Source organism: Canis aureus, chromosome 2 (genome assembly GCF_053574225.1).
Source record: "Canis aureus isolate CA01 chromosome 2, VMU_Caureus_v.1.0, whole genome shotgun sequence".
NCBI lineage: Eukaryota > Metazoa > Chordata > Mammalia > Carnivora > Canidae > Canis > Canis aureus.
This window is the reverse complement of record NC_135612.1, coordinates 27,994,486-28,011,034: the sequence shown is the minus strand read 5'-3', so window position 1 is coordinate 28,011,034 and position 16,549 is coordinate 27,994,486. Positions and strand designations below refer to the sequence as shown.

At 44.9% G+C, this 16,549-nt stretch overlaps 1 protein-coding gene across 2 annotated transcripts in view; it reads left to right on the top strand.

Annotated features, from left to right (window-relative positions):
• The first annotated feature begins 11,202 nt into the window (after positions 1-11,202).
• JMY (junction mediating and regulatory protein, p53 cofactor) overlaps positions 11,203-16,549 on the top strand; it is a 105,085-nt gene continuing 99,738 nt past the window's right edge. Inside the window, exon 1 of one of the 2 annotated variants that reach the window (XR_013362212.1) lies at positions 11,203-12,592. Coding sequence is in view for 1 of the 2 variants with exons in the window: in XM_077866971.1 (XP_077723097.1) it covers positions 11,552-12,592 (1,041 nt within the window). In the remaining variant the exon portion in view is untranslated. The remainder of the gene's footprint in view (positions 12,593-16,549) is intronic. The other variant, XM_077866971.1, reaches the window with a different exon arrangement.

Here is a 16,549-nt window from a genome sequence, read left to right as displayed (position 1 = left end):
AAATTTCAAAATAAACAAATATGAAACTCCGCAAGTAACGAGAAAATTATACCTGAGGCAGAAGAGCCAATTTCTAGATCTAACACCTATTTTCATGACTGAATCATGTTGGATTTGATCAAAGGAAGTTATTAGGGCAGCACGGGGGTGGGTGGTGGGTGGTGGGTGGGAGGTGGGGCCTCAGTGGTTTAGCGCCGTCTTCAGCCCAGGGCCTGATCCTGGAGACCCAGGATCGAGTCCCACGTCAGGCTCCCTGAGTGGAACCTGCTTCTCCCTCTGCCTGTGTCTCTGCCTCTCTCTCTTTGTGTCTCTCATGAATAAATAAATAAATAAATAAATAAATAAATAAATAAATAAATAAATAAATAAATAAAATCTTTAAAAAGAAAAAAGTTCTTAGTTTCAGTAAAGCAGAAGACTCAGAAACCAGTTTATAGAGAATTAAGGGAAAGTAATCAGTGAAAAAAGTAAAAACATGCAGGTATAGATTAGTCATTCCTGAAATTAGAGCAACACAGTAGTTTTCAATACTGCATCTATTTTATAATCACCTGGGGCACTTTGAAAGTGCAGATTCCTGGGTCCCACCCTCTAAAGTCTTGATATAAATCATCTGGGGTGGAGTCAAGAATAGTGTTTTTAGATACTGCTAAGGATTAGAGCCACAGATTGTGAAGCAATAAAATAAGCCTGTAGCTGAAAGGCCCAAGGCCAGGAAATGAAGCTTTTGGGAGATTGGCTTATATTGTGAGCTTGAGAGGAAAAAGCTAGTGAAAAGAATAGTGCTGTAAATTTGAAGAGAAAGGAAATCATCAAAAGAACAGCAAAGTCAAGAGGGAAAAGTACTAAACACATAGGATGTACTGGTTGGGTGGGTTTCTAAAGAACTTAAAAATATTGCCTGAAGTCTCAAGAACGACACAATTGCCATGCATTTAAAACAGCATGAAAGAATAGAAACCAAATAGGCACTTGGAGTCCTTTAGGGGTGGAGGTTTAGAGGGCACTTTCACTTGTTGATTTTATTTTTTCCACAATACTTAGATCCCGCCCCCCAAATTAAAAAGCACCTGAAATAATTTTTAATAGGTAACTTTTTAACGAGGATTTTATTTATTTTTTCATGAGACACACACACACACAGAGGCAGAGACACAGGCAGAGAGAGAAGCAGGCTCCATGCAGGGAGCCCGATGTGGGACTCGATCCTGGGACTCTGGGATCACGCCTTGAGCCAAAGGCAGATGCTCAACCACTGAGCCACCCAGGTGTCCCTAATAGATATAAAGTGCTTAACAATCATTATATATAGATACTTAAAGTTTTAAAATGGATTAAAGTATACAAACCCAATATTGGGCCTACAGTAAATTGATATATTAAGGGCATAGGAACTTAGGGTCATATTCATACCCTATTCATACCCTTTGGTCTAATTCCACTTTAAGATTACACCTCAAGGAAATGACCAGAAAGAAAAAAAAAGTCGTTTGTACAAAGATAGTCATAGAAACAATATTTATAATACTGGGAAGTTGGAAAAATCTCAAAAATTCAACAATAGCGTTAAGGCAAATAAACTGAAGTACATTATCAAGCTGGAAAACTATGGAACACTGACTAGGTGAATACACAGAAATGTTAACTGAAGTGAAATAAAAAGACAACAAACCCCAATGTAGGGATGGCAACTATGCAAATCAGAGATGTGTGAATTAATAAAGGTCAAAGAGTATGTAATATGAAGGGATGGTAAATAGTTATAACTTACTGTTCTTTCTCCATAAATCAGTTTAAAACCTGGATTTTTAACTAGAGTGAGAGACAGAATCTAGGACTTGCCTGTAGTAGAAGTAACCATCATTGAGCTTATTCTTGAACTTTCTGTGACCAGTATTTTTCTCCCACTGGCGCAATGCAGTTTAGCACCCACAAAATAACTGGGCACATAAGCAGGGAGGAGCAGTTTTGAATCAGTTATATCAAGCCAGTGTTTTGAAAAATGGGTGCAGGGGATCCCTGGGTGGCTCAGCAGTTTAGCGCCTGTCTTTGGCCCAGGGAGCGATCCTGGTAGACCTGGGATGGGGTCCTGTGGTTGGGCTCCAGGCATGGAGCCTGCTTCTCCCTCTGCCTGTGTCTCTGCCTCTCTCTCTCTCTGTCTATCATGAATAAATAAATAAATAAAATCTTAAAAAAAAAAGAAAGAAAAATGGGTGCAGCAAAGGATATATTGGGGAAAAATGCTAAGTTCAGATTTGTAGAAGACATTCTTTCCCTTTCCTTTTCATGCCAAACAAACAGTGGCATATACGTACATGGTAACTTTTGTTATAACCAAAGAGAAGATCAAATGGGATTGAATGTTTGATTTCTTTCAAATTCTGAACCATCTCAAACATAACCAAGAAGTATGGAGTATAATACCAGGCACTCAATAACCAGATTTAGTCAATGTGAATGTTTGGAAGTCCTTTTTGCATCCCTCTCCAGTCCTATTTATCTCTTTCTTTCCTGCAAGGAAAAACTATTTGGATCTTGGTGTGTGTCTTGCCCTTGCATTTTAAAATATTTTTACCACATAAGTATAGATCTATAAATAATATAGAATGTCACTTTGCTTATTTAAAAAATTGAAATGAGGGGCGCCTGGGTGGCTCAGTCGTTGAGAGTCTGCCTTTGGCTCAGGTTGTGATCCTGGAGTCCTGGAATTGAGTTCCACATTGGGTGCCCCACAGGGAGCCTGCTTCTCCCTCTGCCTGTGTCTCTGTCTCTCTTTCTGTGTCTCTCATGAATAAAAAAATAAAATCTTGGGACCCCTGGGTGGCGCAGCGGTTTGGCGCCTGCCTTTGGCCCAGGGCGCGATCCTGGAGACCCGGGATCGAATGCCACATCAGGCTCCCAGTGCATGGAGCCTGCTTCTCCCTCTGCCTGTGTCTCTGCCTCTCTCTCTCTCTCTGTGACTATCATAAATAAATAAAAAAAAATTAAAATAAATAAATAAAATCTTTTAAAAAATGGAAATGGCCTCATAACATATATATCTGACTGCAACTTCTTGTTTTTTCATTCAACATTGCTTTTGAAATATATCCATGTTAGGGATCCCTGGATGGCTCAGTGGTTAAGCATCTGCGGGTGTGGTCCTAGAGTCCAGGAATCAAGTCCCACGTTGGTCTCCCTGCATCAAGTCTGCTTCTCTCTCTGCTTGTGTCTTTGCCTTTCTCTCTCCATGTCTCTCATGAATAAATAAATACATTTTTTTAAAAAAGAAATATATCCATGTTAATATGTGTAGCTATAATTTTAATGACTGAATGGTATTTTTTAAGTGTGAATTTTATTAGGCACTACTTTTAAAATACAGAAAAAATAATGAAAAAAATTCATGTATTTAAGATCAATTTCACCAAAGATTAGCATTGTGCCATAATGCCATACTAATATAGACCTTTTCCAAAGGAATAAAATTTTTAGGTACAGTTGTAGCTTCTTGAGAGCAGTGGGGAAGAATCCAAATCCCATTTAGTATTTAGCTTAGAACTTACTCTAGAATTTCAAATCATTTCAAACAAAAAAATGAAGCCATACCCTGAAGATCTGCCTCAGGAGATTTGGGAAATCTATTTCTATTCTTAATTTCTGAAAATTATTCATGATAATCCACTCAAACTGAAGCCAGTTGCTGGAGTGTGAGCACTACTTCGTATCATATTTGTGCCCTCGATGTGTCATGAATCAATGAATAAATAGTACCAAGTTTTTTTTTAAAGCACAGATGGTGTTTGTGGCAGCCATGAGAATGTGCCTCTCAGATCTCCAGGCATAATACTAATGGGCCAGACTACTACGTTATGAATCCACCACAGTTCCCACAGGCTGCTCACAGCCAGCCAATGACCCAGTGAGGCAGAGACAGGAAACTCCTTTGGCAGGTGACGTGGGCTTGAGGATTCCCCACTGGCCTAGTGAAACTTTCTTGGACTACCTTGCACTCTAGGATGCTTTCTACTGAAACTTCTTTTTTTTCCCCCCTCTCTCCATCACTATCTCTCCCCCTAGCTCTGGATTCCTCTCCTTTCTCCCTCATAGGTGTTTTCCCCCAAATCTTTTGCACATCCAATCGCCTCTTAAGTAACACAGTAATTAGGTGTATGGGTTTGAAAGGGTTCTCTAGATAGGTCATTAAGAATGAAAAGAGAAAATAATTATGTGCTCAAATAATTAGGACATAAATATTTAGAATTAGGACTGGGATGCCTGAGTGGCTCAGTGATTGGGCGTTTGCCTTTGGCTCAGGGTGTGATCCTGGAGTCCCAGATTCGAGTCCCATGTCGGGCTCCCTGCATGGAGCCTGCTTCTTCCTCTGCCTGTGCCTCTGCCTCTCTTTCTGTGTCATTCATGAATAAGTAAATAAAATCTTGAAAAAAAAAAAAAGAATTAGGAATTAGCTCAAGGATGTAAGTGATGACAACTTAACTGTTACATGAGGCCAGGAGAAGGAATATGTTCCCCAGGAAGGCCCAAAGGATTCACCATTCATAAAGGTGTTAGAAATGATCTGGTAAGTGGGGTCCCAGCATCACTATGAAGTGTAACGTGGCTCTCCTCTGAAGGCCAGGGTTAATGGCAGGAGAAGCAGTTATAGAATTTGGCTCCCTGATAGCTGAGAGGATGAAAAGGCCCTGGTGGTAGCATTTCACCATCAGAAGCCAGAGGGTCACAGTGCCCACATTATGGGAGGTTAAGAGTACACCGCATCTGGAGGGACAAATAGTTAAGCAATCAAAACACACTGTTCAATATACATAGTTAAAATAGAGTGAGTGGATGAGTGGGAGGTTGGAGGGAGTTACCCTGAAGGTCTCTTGCCCAGTTTCTGGCCTGAACTACTTTTCAGTTTTCAGACCTGGTGTTCATTGACTGAAGAGATAATTGGATCTCAGGGACAAGGACCCTGTAATACATAATGATTTCCCCAGTGCTTCCCCAAAGGGATCTAGGCCATGTACTAGAGTGACTATTCAAGGGGAAAGGAAAACATTCAGACATTTCAAGCACTGTCAGAGACAGGGTCAAGTTGGCACTGATACACAACAACCAGAACGTTATTCCAGGCTCTGTATAATAGTGAGGACATACATACAAGGGCCAGGTGATAAATAGAGTAACAGCCAAAATCTGGGTCCCCTTGGTCTATGAACTCACCTGGTGCTCATTTTCCTAGTTCTCTAATTTGTAATTGGGATTGGCATATGCAGTGATTGGAGTGACCCACACATTGGACCTGTTGGTGAGAGCTATCATAGTGCAGAAGGCCAAGCAGAACCCTCTGAAATTGCCCTCACTCCCACCAAGATAGTGAATCAAAAACAGTGTAACCTTGGAGAGGGATGGCGGAGATTAGTGCCACTCTTAAAGATGCAGGTGTGGTGGTCACTAGCATATCTCTGTTTAATTTGCTGGTCCTTGCAGAAACCAGATGAGCCCTGGAGATTATTGCCTGTTCAACCAAGAAATAGCCCTGATCACAGCCACCCAGCCAAATGTCTTTTTTGCGGGGGCAGATAATATGGTCTCTGGCATGTAGTATGCAGCCATTGGGCTGGTGAATGTATAGTCTTCTATCCTAGTCAGGAAAGAAGATCAAGAAAGAGTTTGCTCCAGGACTGTGTTAACTTTCCCACATTCTGTCATAATGTAGCCTGAAGACATCTGGACCATCTGGACATATCACAGAAAATCATATTGATTCATTACATTGCTGACATCATGATGATTTGGCAGATGAGTAAGAGGGTACTAGTGTGTGCAGAACTGGTAAGACACATGTATGTCAAAGGGAGGGAGCCATACTCTACAAAAATTCAGGCACTTGCCAACTCAGTAAAGTTTCTGCACATCCCATAGTCATGCCAGGACATTCCCTTCAAAGGAAAGGGCAAATCGTTGCATCATGAATCCACCACTACAATGACAGTTAAGCCTTCTTGGGCTTTGGAGACAACAGTTCTTGCTGTAGAGCAAGTAGCCCTGCTGTTTAGAACAAATGGTCTCAGCACACTCTATGGTATTTCAGTTGTTAACGGTAGAAAAGGAGGTGGTGCGAAGTTTAGGACAAGTTCCAGGGGAAGAATCACAACACAGCCTACTGGGGTTATAAAGCAAGGTTACACTACCTGCAGCAGAGGGTTATATACCTTTTGTAGAATAGCTCCTAGCATGCTAGGATGCCCTGACAGAGCTGGAATGCATGACCTTCGGATACCAAGCAACCACAATTCTGGAATTGTCTATCATCTATTGGGAATAAGTCATAAAGTAAGATGGTCCCAGTAGCAATCCATCATAAGATGGAAACGGTACATCTGAGACTGAGTATGAGCAGGAAGAAATGACACTGCTAGGGGCATGAAGAGAGGGTCTAGAACCTCATAGCATCTACTGTGTCCTATCATGGCACCCACTATATAGCAGTGTCCCTTCTGAGCTCACACCAGTGACCATATGGATCTCCCATCCAATCAGTTGAAGAAGGAGAACCTCCCCTTCACCTTGACAGCTTGGTTCATGGATCGGTTGATTTGGTATTAGGTGAAAACCAAAAGCGGATGCTGTCTGCATTATATAACTCATTCAGTGGCTGTGAAAAATCATGATGAGACACTTTGTGAAAGATAAACCTTCCCAATGAGCAGAGCTTCAGGAGATGCACCTGGTCATCCACTTCATATGACAGAGAAAGTGATCTAAAGTCAAAACATGTACGGGCTTTTGCCAATGGGGAATGGTCTGGGGCCTGGAAGGAGACAAATTTAAATATTAGAGATGAGAAAGTCTGGAAAAGAGACATGTAGACAGACATAAGAGTAGGAACAAGGTGTGAAGATTTTTATATTGTATTTTAATACTCATCAGAAAGTATCCACACGGTCTGGGAACCAAGTGACCAAGCTACAAAGTAACTGGATTAGTTGACATTCAGATGACACGATCACAGTGAAAGAGATGGAGGCTTTGCATGGGTCAAAAAAACACAACTTCTACCTATGAAGGCCAATCTAGTGGTTGCCTGCTTTGAATGACCAACCCACCAGCATCAGACACCAACACTGAGCCACCAGTATGGCACTATTCTTTAAGGAGACTAACTGGTCACTTGGCAGCAAATGGACCACATGGGGCCATTTTCATCTTGGAAGAGGTAGCGGGTTTTCTCATAGGAATAGAAACTTAATCTGGGTATGGGTTTGCCTTTCCTGCCAGCACTATCAAGCTACTTACAGAATGTCTGATCTACAAACATGAATCAACATAGTATCTAATCAGGGAACTCATTTTACAGATCCACTGGTCATGCTATATAGTGTGTCATCTAGAGGCTGCTGGCTAAATAGAGTGGCCAAGGTATGGCTGCAGCACCAACTCAGTGGCAACACCTTGCAAGGATGGGGATACCATCCTCCAAAACATGTAAAAACACTGAATTACAGAACTCTATGTAGCACTATGTCCCAAGAGGAAGAATATATGGGTCCAGGAACCAAGGAGTGGAAGGAGGAGTGGCCTCACCATCACTTTGGATGACCAACTGAATTTTGCAAGGTTAGAGGTCCTGATCTTCAAAATGGTATGTTTTTTATCATGAGATAGCAAAGATTGCATTGAACTATAAGCTACAGCTGCCACTTGGACACTTTGGGCCCTTTATGGCCAGAAAGTAGCAGGCAAGGAGAGGAATCACCACCTTGTTAGGAGTAATTAACACTGATCCGCAGGAGGAGGCAGGGTTGTGTTGCATGATGGGAGCAGGGAGGACTGAGCATTGAACTCAGATGGCCCACTGGATGCCTCTTGGACCGCTCTTTCCTAATTGTGACAAATGTAATGATGTAGGAATGGAGGCTATCCATGGGTAAGGTCACCAGGAGTCCAGACCCCTCAGGAGTAGGAGCTTGGGAAACATCACGTGAGCCAGAGTGAGGGACTTTCGAACAGACAGTGCAGGAGAGAGATGACAAGTGCCAGTTTTGGCTATGAGATCAACCACAGCCGCGAGGCCACAGTTTGTCTCTTCACTTCCCTCTTCTAACTTTCCCCTCCGCAAGAGGAGCCAGCCAGAGCCACGGAGGTGCTCCCCCAATGTGTCAGGAAGTGAATCCACTGAGCGCACAAGGTAAACTGTGGCAAACATGCAGAGGCGGCAATCAGGTCATCCTTTAAGGACTCTGGGGCGCCTGGGTGGTGCAGTCTGTTAAGTGTTTGACTCTTGGTTTCAGCTCAGGTCATGATCTCAAGGTCATTGGATCAAGCCCCACGTCAGGCTCTGGGCTCAGTATGGAGTGGGGTTGAGTTTCTCTCTTCCTCTCCCACTTGCATGCACGCACTGTCTTTCTCAAATAAAGAAATAAATAAATATTAAAAAAAAAAAAAAAAGGACTCACTCCAGCTGCAAGGAATGTGGTTAGCTGAGTCTCCAGCTTTGTTGTCTTGAGAGTCAACTTCAGATTATCATGGGTGCTTTTCTCAGGGCGTTCCCCCATCAATGACTGAGGAAGGCCTAATCATTCTTACTCGACAGGGCACTTCTAAGGGAATAATCTTTGCTCTGGAGTTCCCTCCCTGTTGGGGTGGTTTGCCCAATCCTGCTTCTGCCCCTTTTCTTTCATAGGTGCTACCCCCTCATAAACTTCTGCAATTCAAATTTCTTTTGAGTGTCTGTCTGCTTCTGGGAGAATCTAACTGGGACAGATGTATCCATTAGACCCCTGAACTCAAGTCATTCCCTGTTCCCAGTCCTGGGATGTATGACTAAGTAATTGAACCGTTGTTTTCTCACATGTAAAATTAAAGATTTATTCCTCTCGTAAGTATATCATATGGTTGTTGTGAGGATAAATACGTGCAAGAAAATCCTATGGCATTTGAAAATTCCTATGTAAATGGTTAGTTTTTATTAAAAGGCCTAAAGAATTAAAGCATTACCCAGATCACCCAACAATCCTCAATAGTTAAAAAATTAATTATGATAATTGTTTTCAAGCCTTTTCAAAGCTGGTAAGGTGTATGTGGTTTTCTGTGGGGATATCTATTCCCAGGGAGTAATTTATACACTCAGAGATCTTGCTTGACAATTAGATACATACCTGGATAAAGAGTTGTAGAGTTCTACAGTAACCTGCCATGAGAATTTTGGTTTGTTTCTTTTCATTTCTAGGATGACAATTATTAAGATAAAGGAAATGAGAAGCATTGAACAACTCTTTTGACAAAACATAACAGTCTTTAGGGAAAATAATTAAAACCTGTGTGACCATGAAACAAGTTTCTTTAGCACTATTGTGATGACATAATGTATCATCTGTGGATAAATATTGCAGTTTTAATATATATATAAATCAAAATATTTCCTATAAACATATTCCTTTAGTACTCATTCTTGGTATTCATACTTATCTATAGTGTATTACAAGAAGAGAGCTAGTGATCATTACTTTTTATCAGGAAAACTTTTAGTGGTATTTTTTTAGCAGAAAAGACAGGTAAGCTTTCCATGATGTGCTAGCTAGTGTTTGCTTAGCTGGTGGTACAGATTTGCAATGGGTTTTCTGTCTCTCTTCTTGCCTTTCAAAAGTTGTATCTCTGATTTGCATTTGAGAGTTGGCACAAGTTCTGTTACAAACTTTCAAAATTTGTGGTTCCACATCAAGAATTGTAAAAAAGGGATCCCTGGATGGCTCAGCGGTTTAGCGCCTGCCTTCTTCAGCCCAGGGCATGATTCTGGAGTCCCAGGATCGAGTCCCATGTTGGGCTCCCTGCATGGAGCCTGCTTGTCCCTCCTCCTGTGTCTCTGCCTCTCTCTCTCTATCATAAATAAATAAATAAATAAATAAATAAATAAATAAATAAATATTTAACAAAACAAAACCTGCCGTTTCCCCTTTTTGTGCATCCTGCCCAAAGTAAAAAAAAAATTTTTTTTTTTTTTTTGTCTAAGCAGATCTGTAGGTGTGTAATGTCCATCTGAGCAAAAGGGCTAAAACTTTTGGTTGTTTGTTCAGATGTCAGTGTACTGAAGTAAGTGTAGCTGACGAAGCATCTTTAACCCAAATGGTTTTGCATAATCTGAGAAATATGGATAAAAGTAAAATTCCCGTTGTATTTTACCATGGATGCAGAATACCTGCACTATGAACTTGGTGCTAATAGGAGAGAATGCCAATAATACAGATTATAAGATCCACCAGGCAATGTTAAAAAATCTGTTTCATCATAGTTCAGCATAATTCTTCAGAATCACATGATTTTTTTCCCTATGTGCATTTTGGGGTCTCTGGTAATTGAATACAACTTGAGAAGGGCTTACTCCGGTGACCTGGAAACGAGGTCCCCAGAAGAGCAAGCACACTGCGATGAAACCTGAAGCAATGAAGCCCCGCTGAGCTGAAATGGAAACATTCATTGTATTAGGACACGACTGAATTTTCATTTAACTTTGTTTTGTTGTTCCATTGGGCTGTCTTCAGATCTTAAATTGCGTTCCGGGGGTGTTGCAGGAGAAATCACAGTCTGGGGTACGCCACTAAAGTCTAGCTCGCAGCCCGGGTAGTGTTTCTGAATACAGAGTTACCTGTGCCCACTCCCCCGGGAGAAACGAGGCACATTTACATGTTAGGGTCCCTTCGAATGAACGGAGTTCGAAAAACCTGGGGTCCCTACGCTTTTTTCCCTTTTCCCCCCGCCCCGAGGCTCGAGGCCACCTGCACCGCAAGAAACACCTGCCCCGCCCTCACCGTCCCCGGAGCACCCGCTGCGCAACGAGGCTGCGCGGAAGGAAGGACGGGAGGGCGCGGCCGCTCGGGGCGGGGGCGGGGGCGGGGGCGGGGCCGGGGCCGGCGCGGGGGGCGGGGCCGGCGCGGGGGCGGGCGGGGGCGGGGCCGGCGCGGGGGCGGGGTGTGCGCGCTGCCGCCGCGCCGCCGCGTCACCAGCGTGCGGCACGTGCCCGTGTTTACGTCCCTCGTGGAGCAGCCGACGTCAGCAGCCAAATGGCAACATTGTGGCGCTCCTGAGGCTCGGAGTTTGGGAGACGCGTCTCTCCGTCAGGCCGGCTCGCGGCGGTCGGGCAGCGGAGGAGGGGGAGGAGGGGCGGGGAGCTCGGCCCGGGCGAGCGGCGGAGGCGCGCACATCGCCGGCCCCGGCCCCGCGGGGCCGCTCGTCGCCTTCCGAGAGCCGCAGACGCAGCGCCGCGGCCTCGCGCTGGGGGCGGCCGGGACCCGCGCGAGGCGCTGCGGCAGCGCCGGGCTTGTAAACAGATCCAGCCACACGTGACCATGTGAACTACCTGCTCCGGGGACGCGTATTGTCTTCACCGCGCGCCGCTGCCACAAAGGAGCGCGGCGGCTTGGAGCGCGGAGCCCCGGGCGAGCGAGGCGAGGGAGCCGGCCGGCGCGCTAAGATGGCCGAAGGCGCCCGGCGGGGGTGAGCGGGGGGCGCGGTGCAGCCAGCCGGGGAGCCCTCGGGCGGGCAGGCCAGCGGCGCCTCCCCCGCGGCCACCATGTCGTTCGCGCTGGAGGAGACGCTCGAGTCGGACTGGGTGGCCGTGCGGCCGCATGTGTTCGACGAGCGCGAGAAGCACAAGTTCGTCTTCATTGTGGCCTGGAACGAGATCGAGGGCAAGTTTGCCATAACCTGCCACAACCGGACGGCCCAGAGGCAGAGGAGCGGCTCCCGGGAGCAGGCGGGGGCGCGAGGGGGCGCCGAGCCCGCAGCGCCAGCGCCCGACGGGGCCCGCGGGCCGGGCAGCCCAGCCGGCAGGGGCCGGCTCGAGGCCGCCGCCTCTGGGACTCCGGGCAGGAGCCCCGGGCCCCGGAGGAGCCCGGCCTGGGCGGACGGCGGCTCCCCGCGGAGCGCGCGCGGCCCTCGGGGCGACCCGTTGCTGCGCTGTGCGGCCGGCAGAGGGGCGGAGAGCCCCCTCAGGAGCCCGGGGCGCGCCCAGAGCGGGCCGGCCCGCAGGGGCCCCGAAGGCAGGGACGCGGCCGAGGCAGCCCCGCCGGCAGCCCCGCCGGCGCCCAGGGAGGCCCCGGTGTCCTCGGTGCGAGTCGTGAGCGCCTGCGGGGCGGTCTCCGAGGAGATAGAGGTGCTGGAAATGGTGAGGGAGGACGAGGTGGCCCCGGCGGCCCTGGCGCTCTCGGACGCAGAGCAGCCGCCCTCCGGCGCCGAGCTGGAGTCCCCGGCCGAGGAGTGCAGCTGGGCCGGGCTCTTCTCCTTCCAGGACCTGCGCGCTGTGCACCAGCAGCTGTGCTCGGTGAACTCGCAGCTGGAGCAGTGCCTGCCCGTGTTCCCCGAGGAGCCCTCTGGCATGTGGACCGTGCTGTTCGGGGGCGCCCCAGAGATGACCGAGCAGGAGATCGACACTCTGTGTTACCAGCTCCAGGTCTACCTGGGCCACGGCCTGGACACCTGCGGCTGGAAGATCCTGTCCCAGGTGCTTTTCACCGAGACCGACGATCCCGAGGAGTATTACGAAAGCCTGAGCGAGCTGCGGCAGAAGGGCTACGAAGAAGTGCTGCAGCGGGCCCGGAAGCGCATCCAGGAGGTAAGAACCCAGGCTGGGCTGCACCTCCCTGCTCCTCGTTACTCGCTGCTGGAGGCTGGCGCCTCGGCCCGGGCTCGGAGCGTTTGGGAAACTTGTTCTACCGGGCAAGAGGAAGACGGCGGGTTCCTTACCGATCTACCCCTTACTTTCAGTGCTGGGAAAACCGTGACATTCCCCAAAGGAACTTGCATAAGTCTTTGGAATTCCTCTTCCCATAGATCAGATAGGTTCTGTAGCACAAGGGACGTGTTTACTACTCAGTGCTGGAAGTAGATTAAAGCCACTCAGGAAAAAAAAAGGCGTCCCAGAGACATTCAGCGTTCCTTTCTCTTTTTGCCTCTTTTCCAGCAATGACTGCCCATATAGTAATCCTACTTTTTTGATGTCCTCTTCATTTATACTAGAGAATGAAGTCGGTCTTTTTTTTTTCTTTCTAATTTCCATTTGTAGTTTGTCAACTTAGGCAAATTTTAAATTCATTTTCCTTCAAATGAGCGGCTTGTCGAAATGAAGAAGCACCAACTCTCAGTGGGATGCTGAAATTTTTAAAGGTTTATGCATAGTCTCAAGTCTTTAGAGCTGGCTGCTTAACTCCTGTTTTAGGGATGAAAAAGGTCTTGGGCAGGAATGCTTTTACTTTTGTACTTGTAAAAGTAGTATAAAGCTTATTCAGAGTATCTTACACTTAAAATTACAGGAAATAATGGAAAAGGTCTGCATGGGTATGCATGAGGACGGCTCTAATTTGTAGGATATGCATAATTTGAGGTCAGTCCTAACAGCTTCTGATGAAGGAACTGTACTAAAAAAGTATTTTAAAATACATTTTAGTTTTTGTGTCACCCGGCTGGCTCAGTCGAGAGAGCATGCAACTCTTTACCTTGGGGTTGTGAATTTGAGCCCCACATTGGGTGTAGAGATTACTTAAAAATAAAAATATCTTGAAAAATATATACTTTAGTTTTCCCTAATGGGCACTACAGATACTTCCTGAAAGCTATTATTTTTAGTACTAGTACCAGTTGAGGTTAGAGGTAGGGTGGGGAAATGCCCGTTTTTATGGTGTTTATATTCCTGACATTGTGTTGTCCTGTTAGCCTTGCCTGTGTTTATTGAATACTTGAATCCTGCTCTAAAGGCTAGGAAGTTAGTACCTTCCTGGTTTCTACATGGAATAGTACATATTTTTCATTGCTAAATTTGGGGACTTAGGAAAAAAAAATTTTTCTCCCTTACCTACAGTGCTCTCTGACAATTTCCTGGTTTTCACTCCTTCCAGTTTACTTTGTGCTAAGTATCACCCATCAAGTAACACCCACCAAGTAATGTGATCAGAGAGTTCTAGGGATCGGTTTTTATTTCCTTCTTTATCATCTACTTTTGGAGTCTGTGTTCTACTTTAATTCATTTTGAAAGGAAATGACAAATTTTATTTTTATTTTTTTAATTTTTTTTTCAATTTTTATTTATTTATGATAGTCACAGAGAGAGAGAGAGAGGCAGAGACATAGGCCGAGGGAGAAGCAGGCTCCATGCACCGGGAGCCCGATGTGGGATTCGATCCCGGGTCTCCAGGATCGCGCCCTGGGCCAAAGGCAGGCGCCAAACCGCTGCGCCACCCAGGGATCCCGGAAATGACAAATTTTAAATGGTCATGTACATTCTCATTCTCTTTTGAGTTTTGTTAATACCTGTGTTTCTTTCCTTTTTTTTTTTTTTTTTAAGTTTTTTAAAATGATTTTATTTGTTCATGAGAGGCAGAGACACAGGCAGAGGAAGAAGTGGGCTCCTGAGCCGGAGGCAGACGCTCAGCCACTGAGCCACCCAGGCGTTCCGACCTGTATTTCTTTTTTAACTGCGTGGACAAAACTAGTACTTCTTTCTCTTATACTTGTTTGTTAAGCTTTATATTTTATTTTATTTTTTTTTAAGATTTTACTTGCTTGAGAGAGCGGGTGCACACAAGCTGGGGTTTGGGAGGAGGCGGTGGGAGAGGGAGAGAAGCAGATTCCCTGCAGAGCAGAACGCCTGAGGAGGGCGGGGCTTCATCCCCCTGGGATGGAGCCCTTAGAGGAAGGCAGATGCTTAACCCACTTACTGAGCCACCCAGGCACGCCTAAACTTTATATCTTATATAAATGATGTAGACTTGTTTAGTTTTAATTTCATTGACATTCAGAAAAAGTAATTTTTACCTGTTCAAATAGGGTAAAAAAATGAAAATTGCCAAAGAATAGTTAATTACAGTTTCTGGAACTCTTTCATGGGGGTGGAGGGTTACATTTTTTTAAAAAGACGATCTTTTCCTAATTAAGGTTATATTGACCATGATACTGCATTCTCTTTAACACAAAGAAATTTAAAAATTTAAGGAGTATTTTGTGTTTTGAAAGATCACTCAAATGAAGTTTATTATAAATTCATTGGAAATTTTATATATATAAATTGTTGGTGCTTCATTTTGTTGATTCGAATGGTTTTTGAAAAATACCAAGACAACAAATAGATTAAGTTTATATTGAAAGAAATGAAGCTCTGGGGAGAAAGGGTGGTATGATTAATTAGTAATGTCTGCTGTGGGCAGGATAATTGGAGTGTAAGAGCATGCCAGCATGTTTTTTTGTTGTTCCTTAGCTGCTTAAATTTTTTACTATTGTAATAGTTTGCAGTAACTTTTTTTAGGTAAGATATTTAAGAAATTGTCATTTTTGTGCTATTTATTATATTTAGTAGTCATATGTAATTTACTGTTTTTTTCCCAGTTCTGCAGTTGACTTAATTTGTGGAAGTGGCTATAGGTGTTCAAGCCAGGTGTATCTGATAAATCAAACATTCTGAGGTATATGTTACTTAGAAAATTTAGTCTTGATTGTTTTTTCTTTAATTTCTCGTTCAATTTTCGCCCCTCCCCCCCCATTCTTTTTCCTATCTAAAGAGTTCAGCTTAAAGACCACACCTGTTTTTGTTCAAAATGGTCAGTCAATTGTGGAAGGGAGGTTATTTATTTATTTATTTTTAAAGGTTTTATTTATTCATGAGAGACACACAGAAGCAGAGAGAGAAGCAGGCTCCATGCAGGGAGCCCAACGTGGGACTTGATCCCGGGTCTCCAGGATCACACCCTGGCCCAAAGGCGGCGCTAAACCGCTGAGCCACCCAGGCTGCCCTTGTTTTTTGTTTTTGTTTTTGTTTTTGTTTTTTTAAAGTAGAACAGACTGTACAACTAGATTGTAAACTTCTCAAGGTCACTGGCCTTGACAGTATCTTGGAATTCTCTTTGCCATCCCTAGTTCAGGGCCATACATCTGTCAGCACTCTTTAGGATTTGTGGACCAAGGCCAGAAGTGTTTTTATTTTTGTTGTTGCCTTTTAGCGTTACAAGTATTTAGTTTTTAAAATACTTTATCAGAGAGAGAGTGCCAGCGCTTAAGCAAGGGTAGCATGCTAGAGTGGGGGTGTGCGCAGAGGGTGAGAGGGAGAAGTGGACTGACTCCCAGTAGAGTGTGGAGCCTGACTTCTCAGGACTCTGACATCATGAATTTAGCTAAAGTCAGACACTTATTGACCGAACCATCCACGCACCTTCCCCCGCCCCCCAGCGTTAGAAGAATTTAACCAGAAGAAGAGTCTTTTTGATTTAAAGTTGTGGGTACATAGAATTTTATAAACTGATAAATGTAAATTCTGCATAAGGGACCATGGCATTTAGAAACTGAGAGTAAAATCTTTTAAAACTGTAAATAACTTTCTAAATAAGGGGTCTTTTTTTTTTTTTTAAGATTTTATTTATTTATTTCTTCATGAGAGAGAAAGGCAGAGACGCAGGCAGAGGGAGAAGCGGGCTCCATGTGGGGAGCCCTATGTGGGACTCGCTCCCAGGACTCCAGGATCACACCCTGAGCCGAAGGCAGGCACTCAACCACTGAGCTACGCAGGTGTTCCTAAATAAGGGGTCTT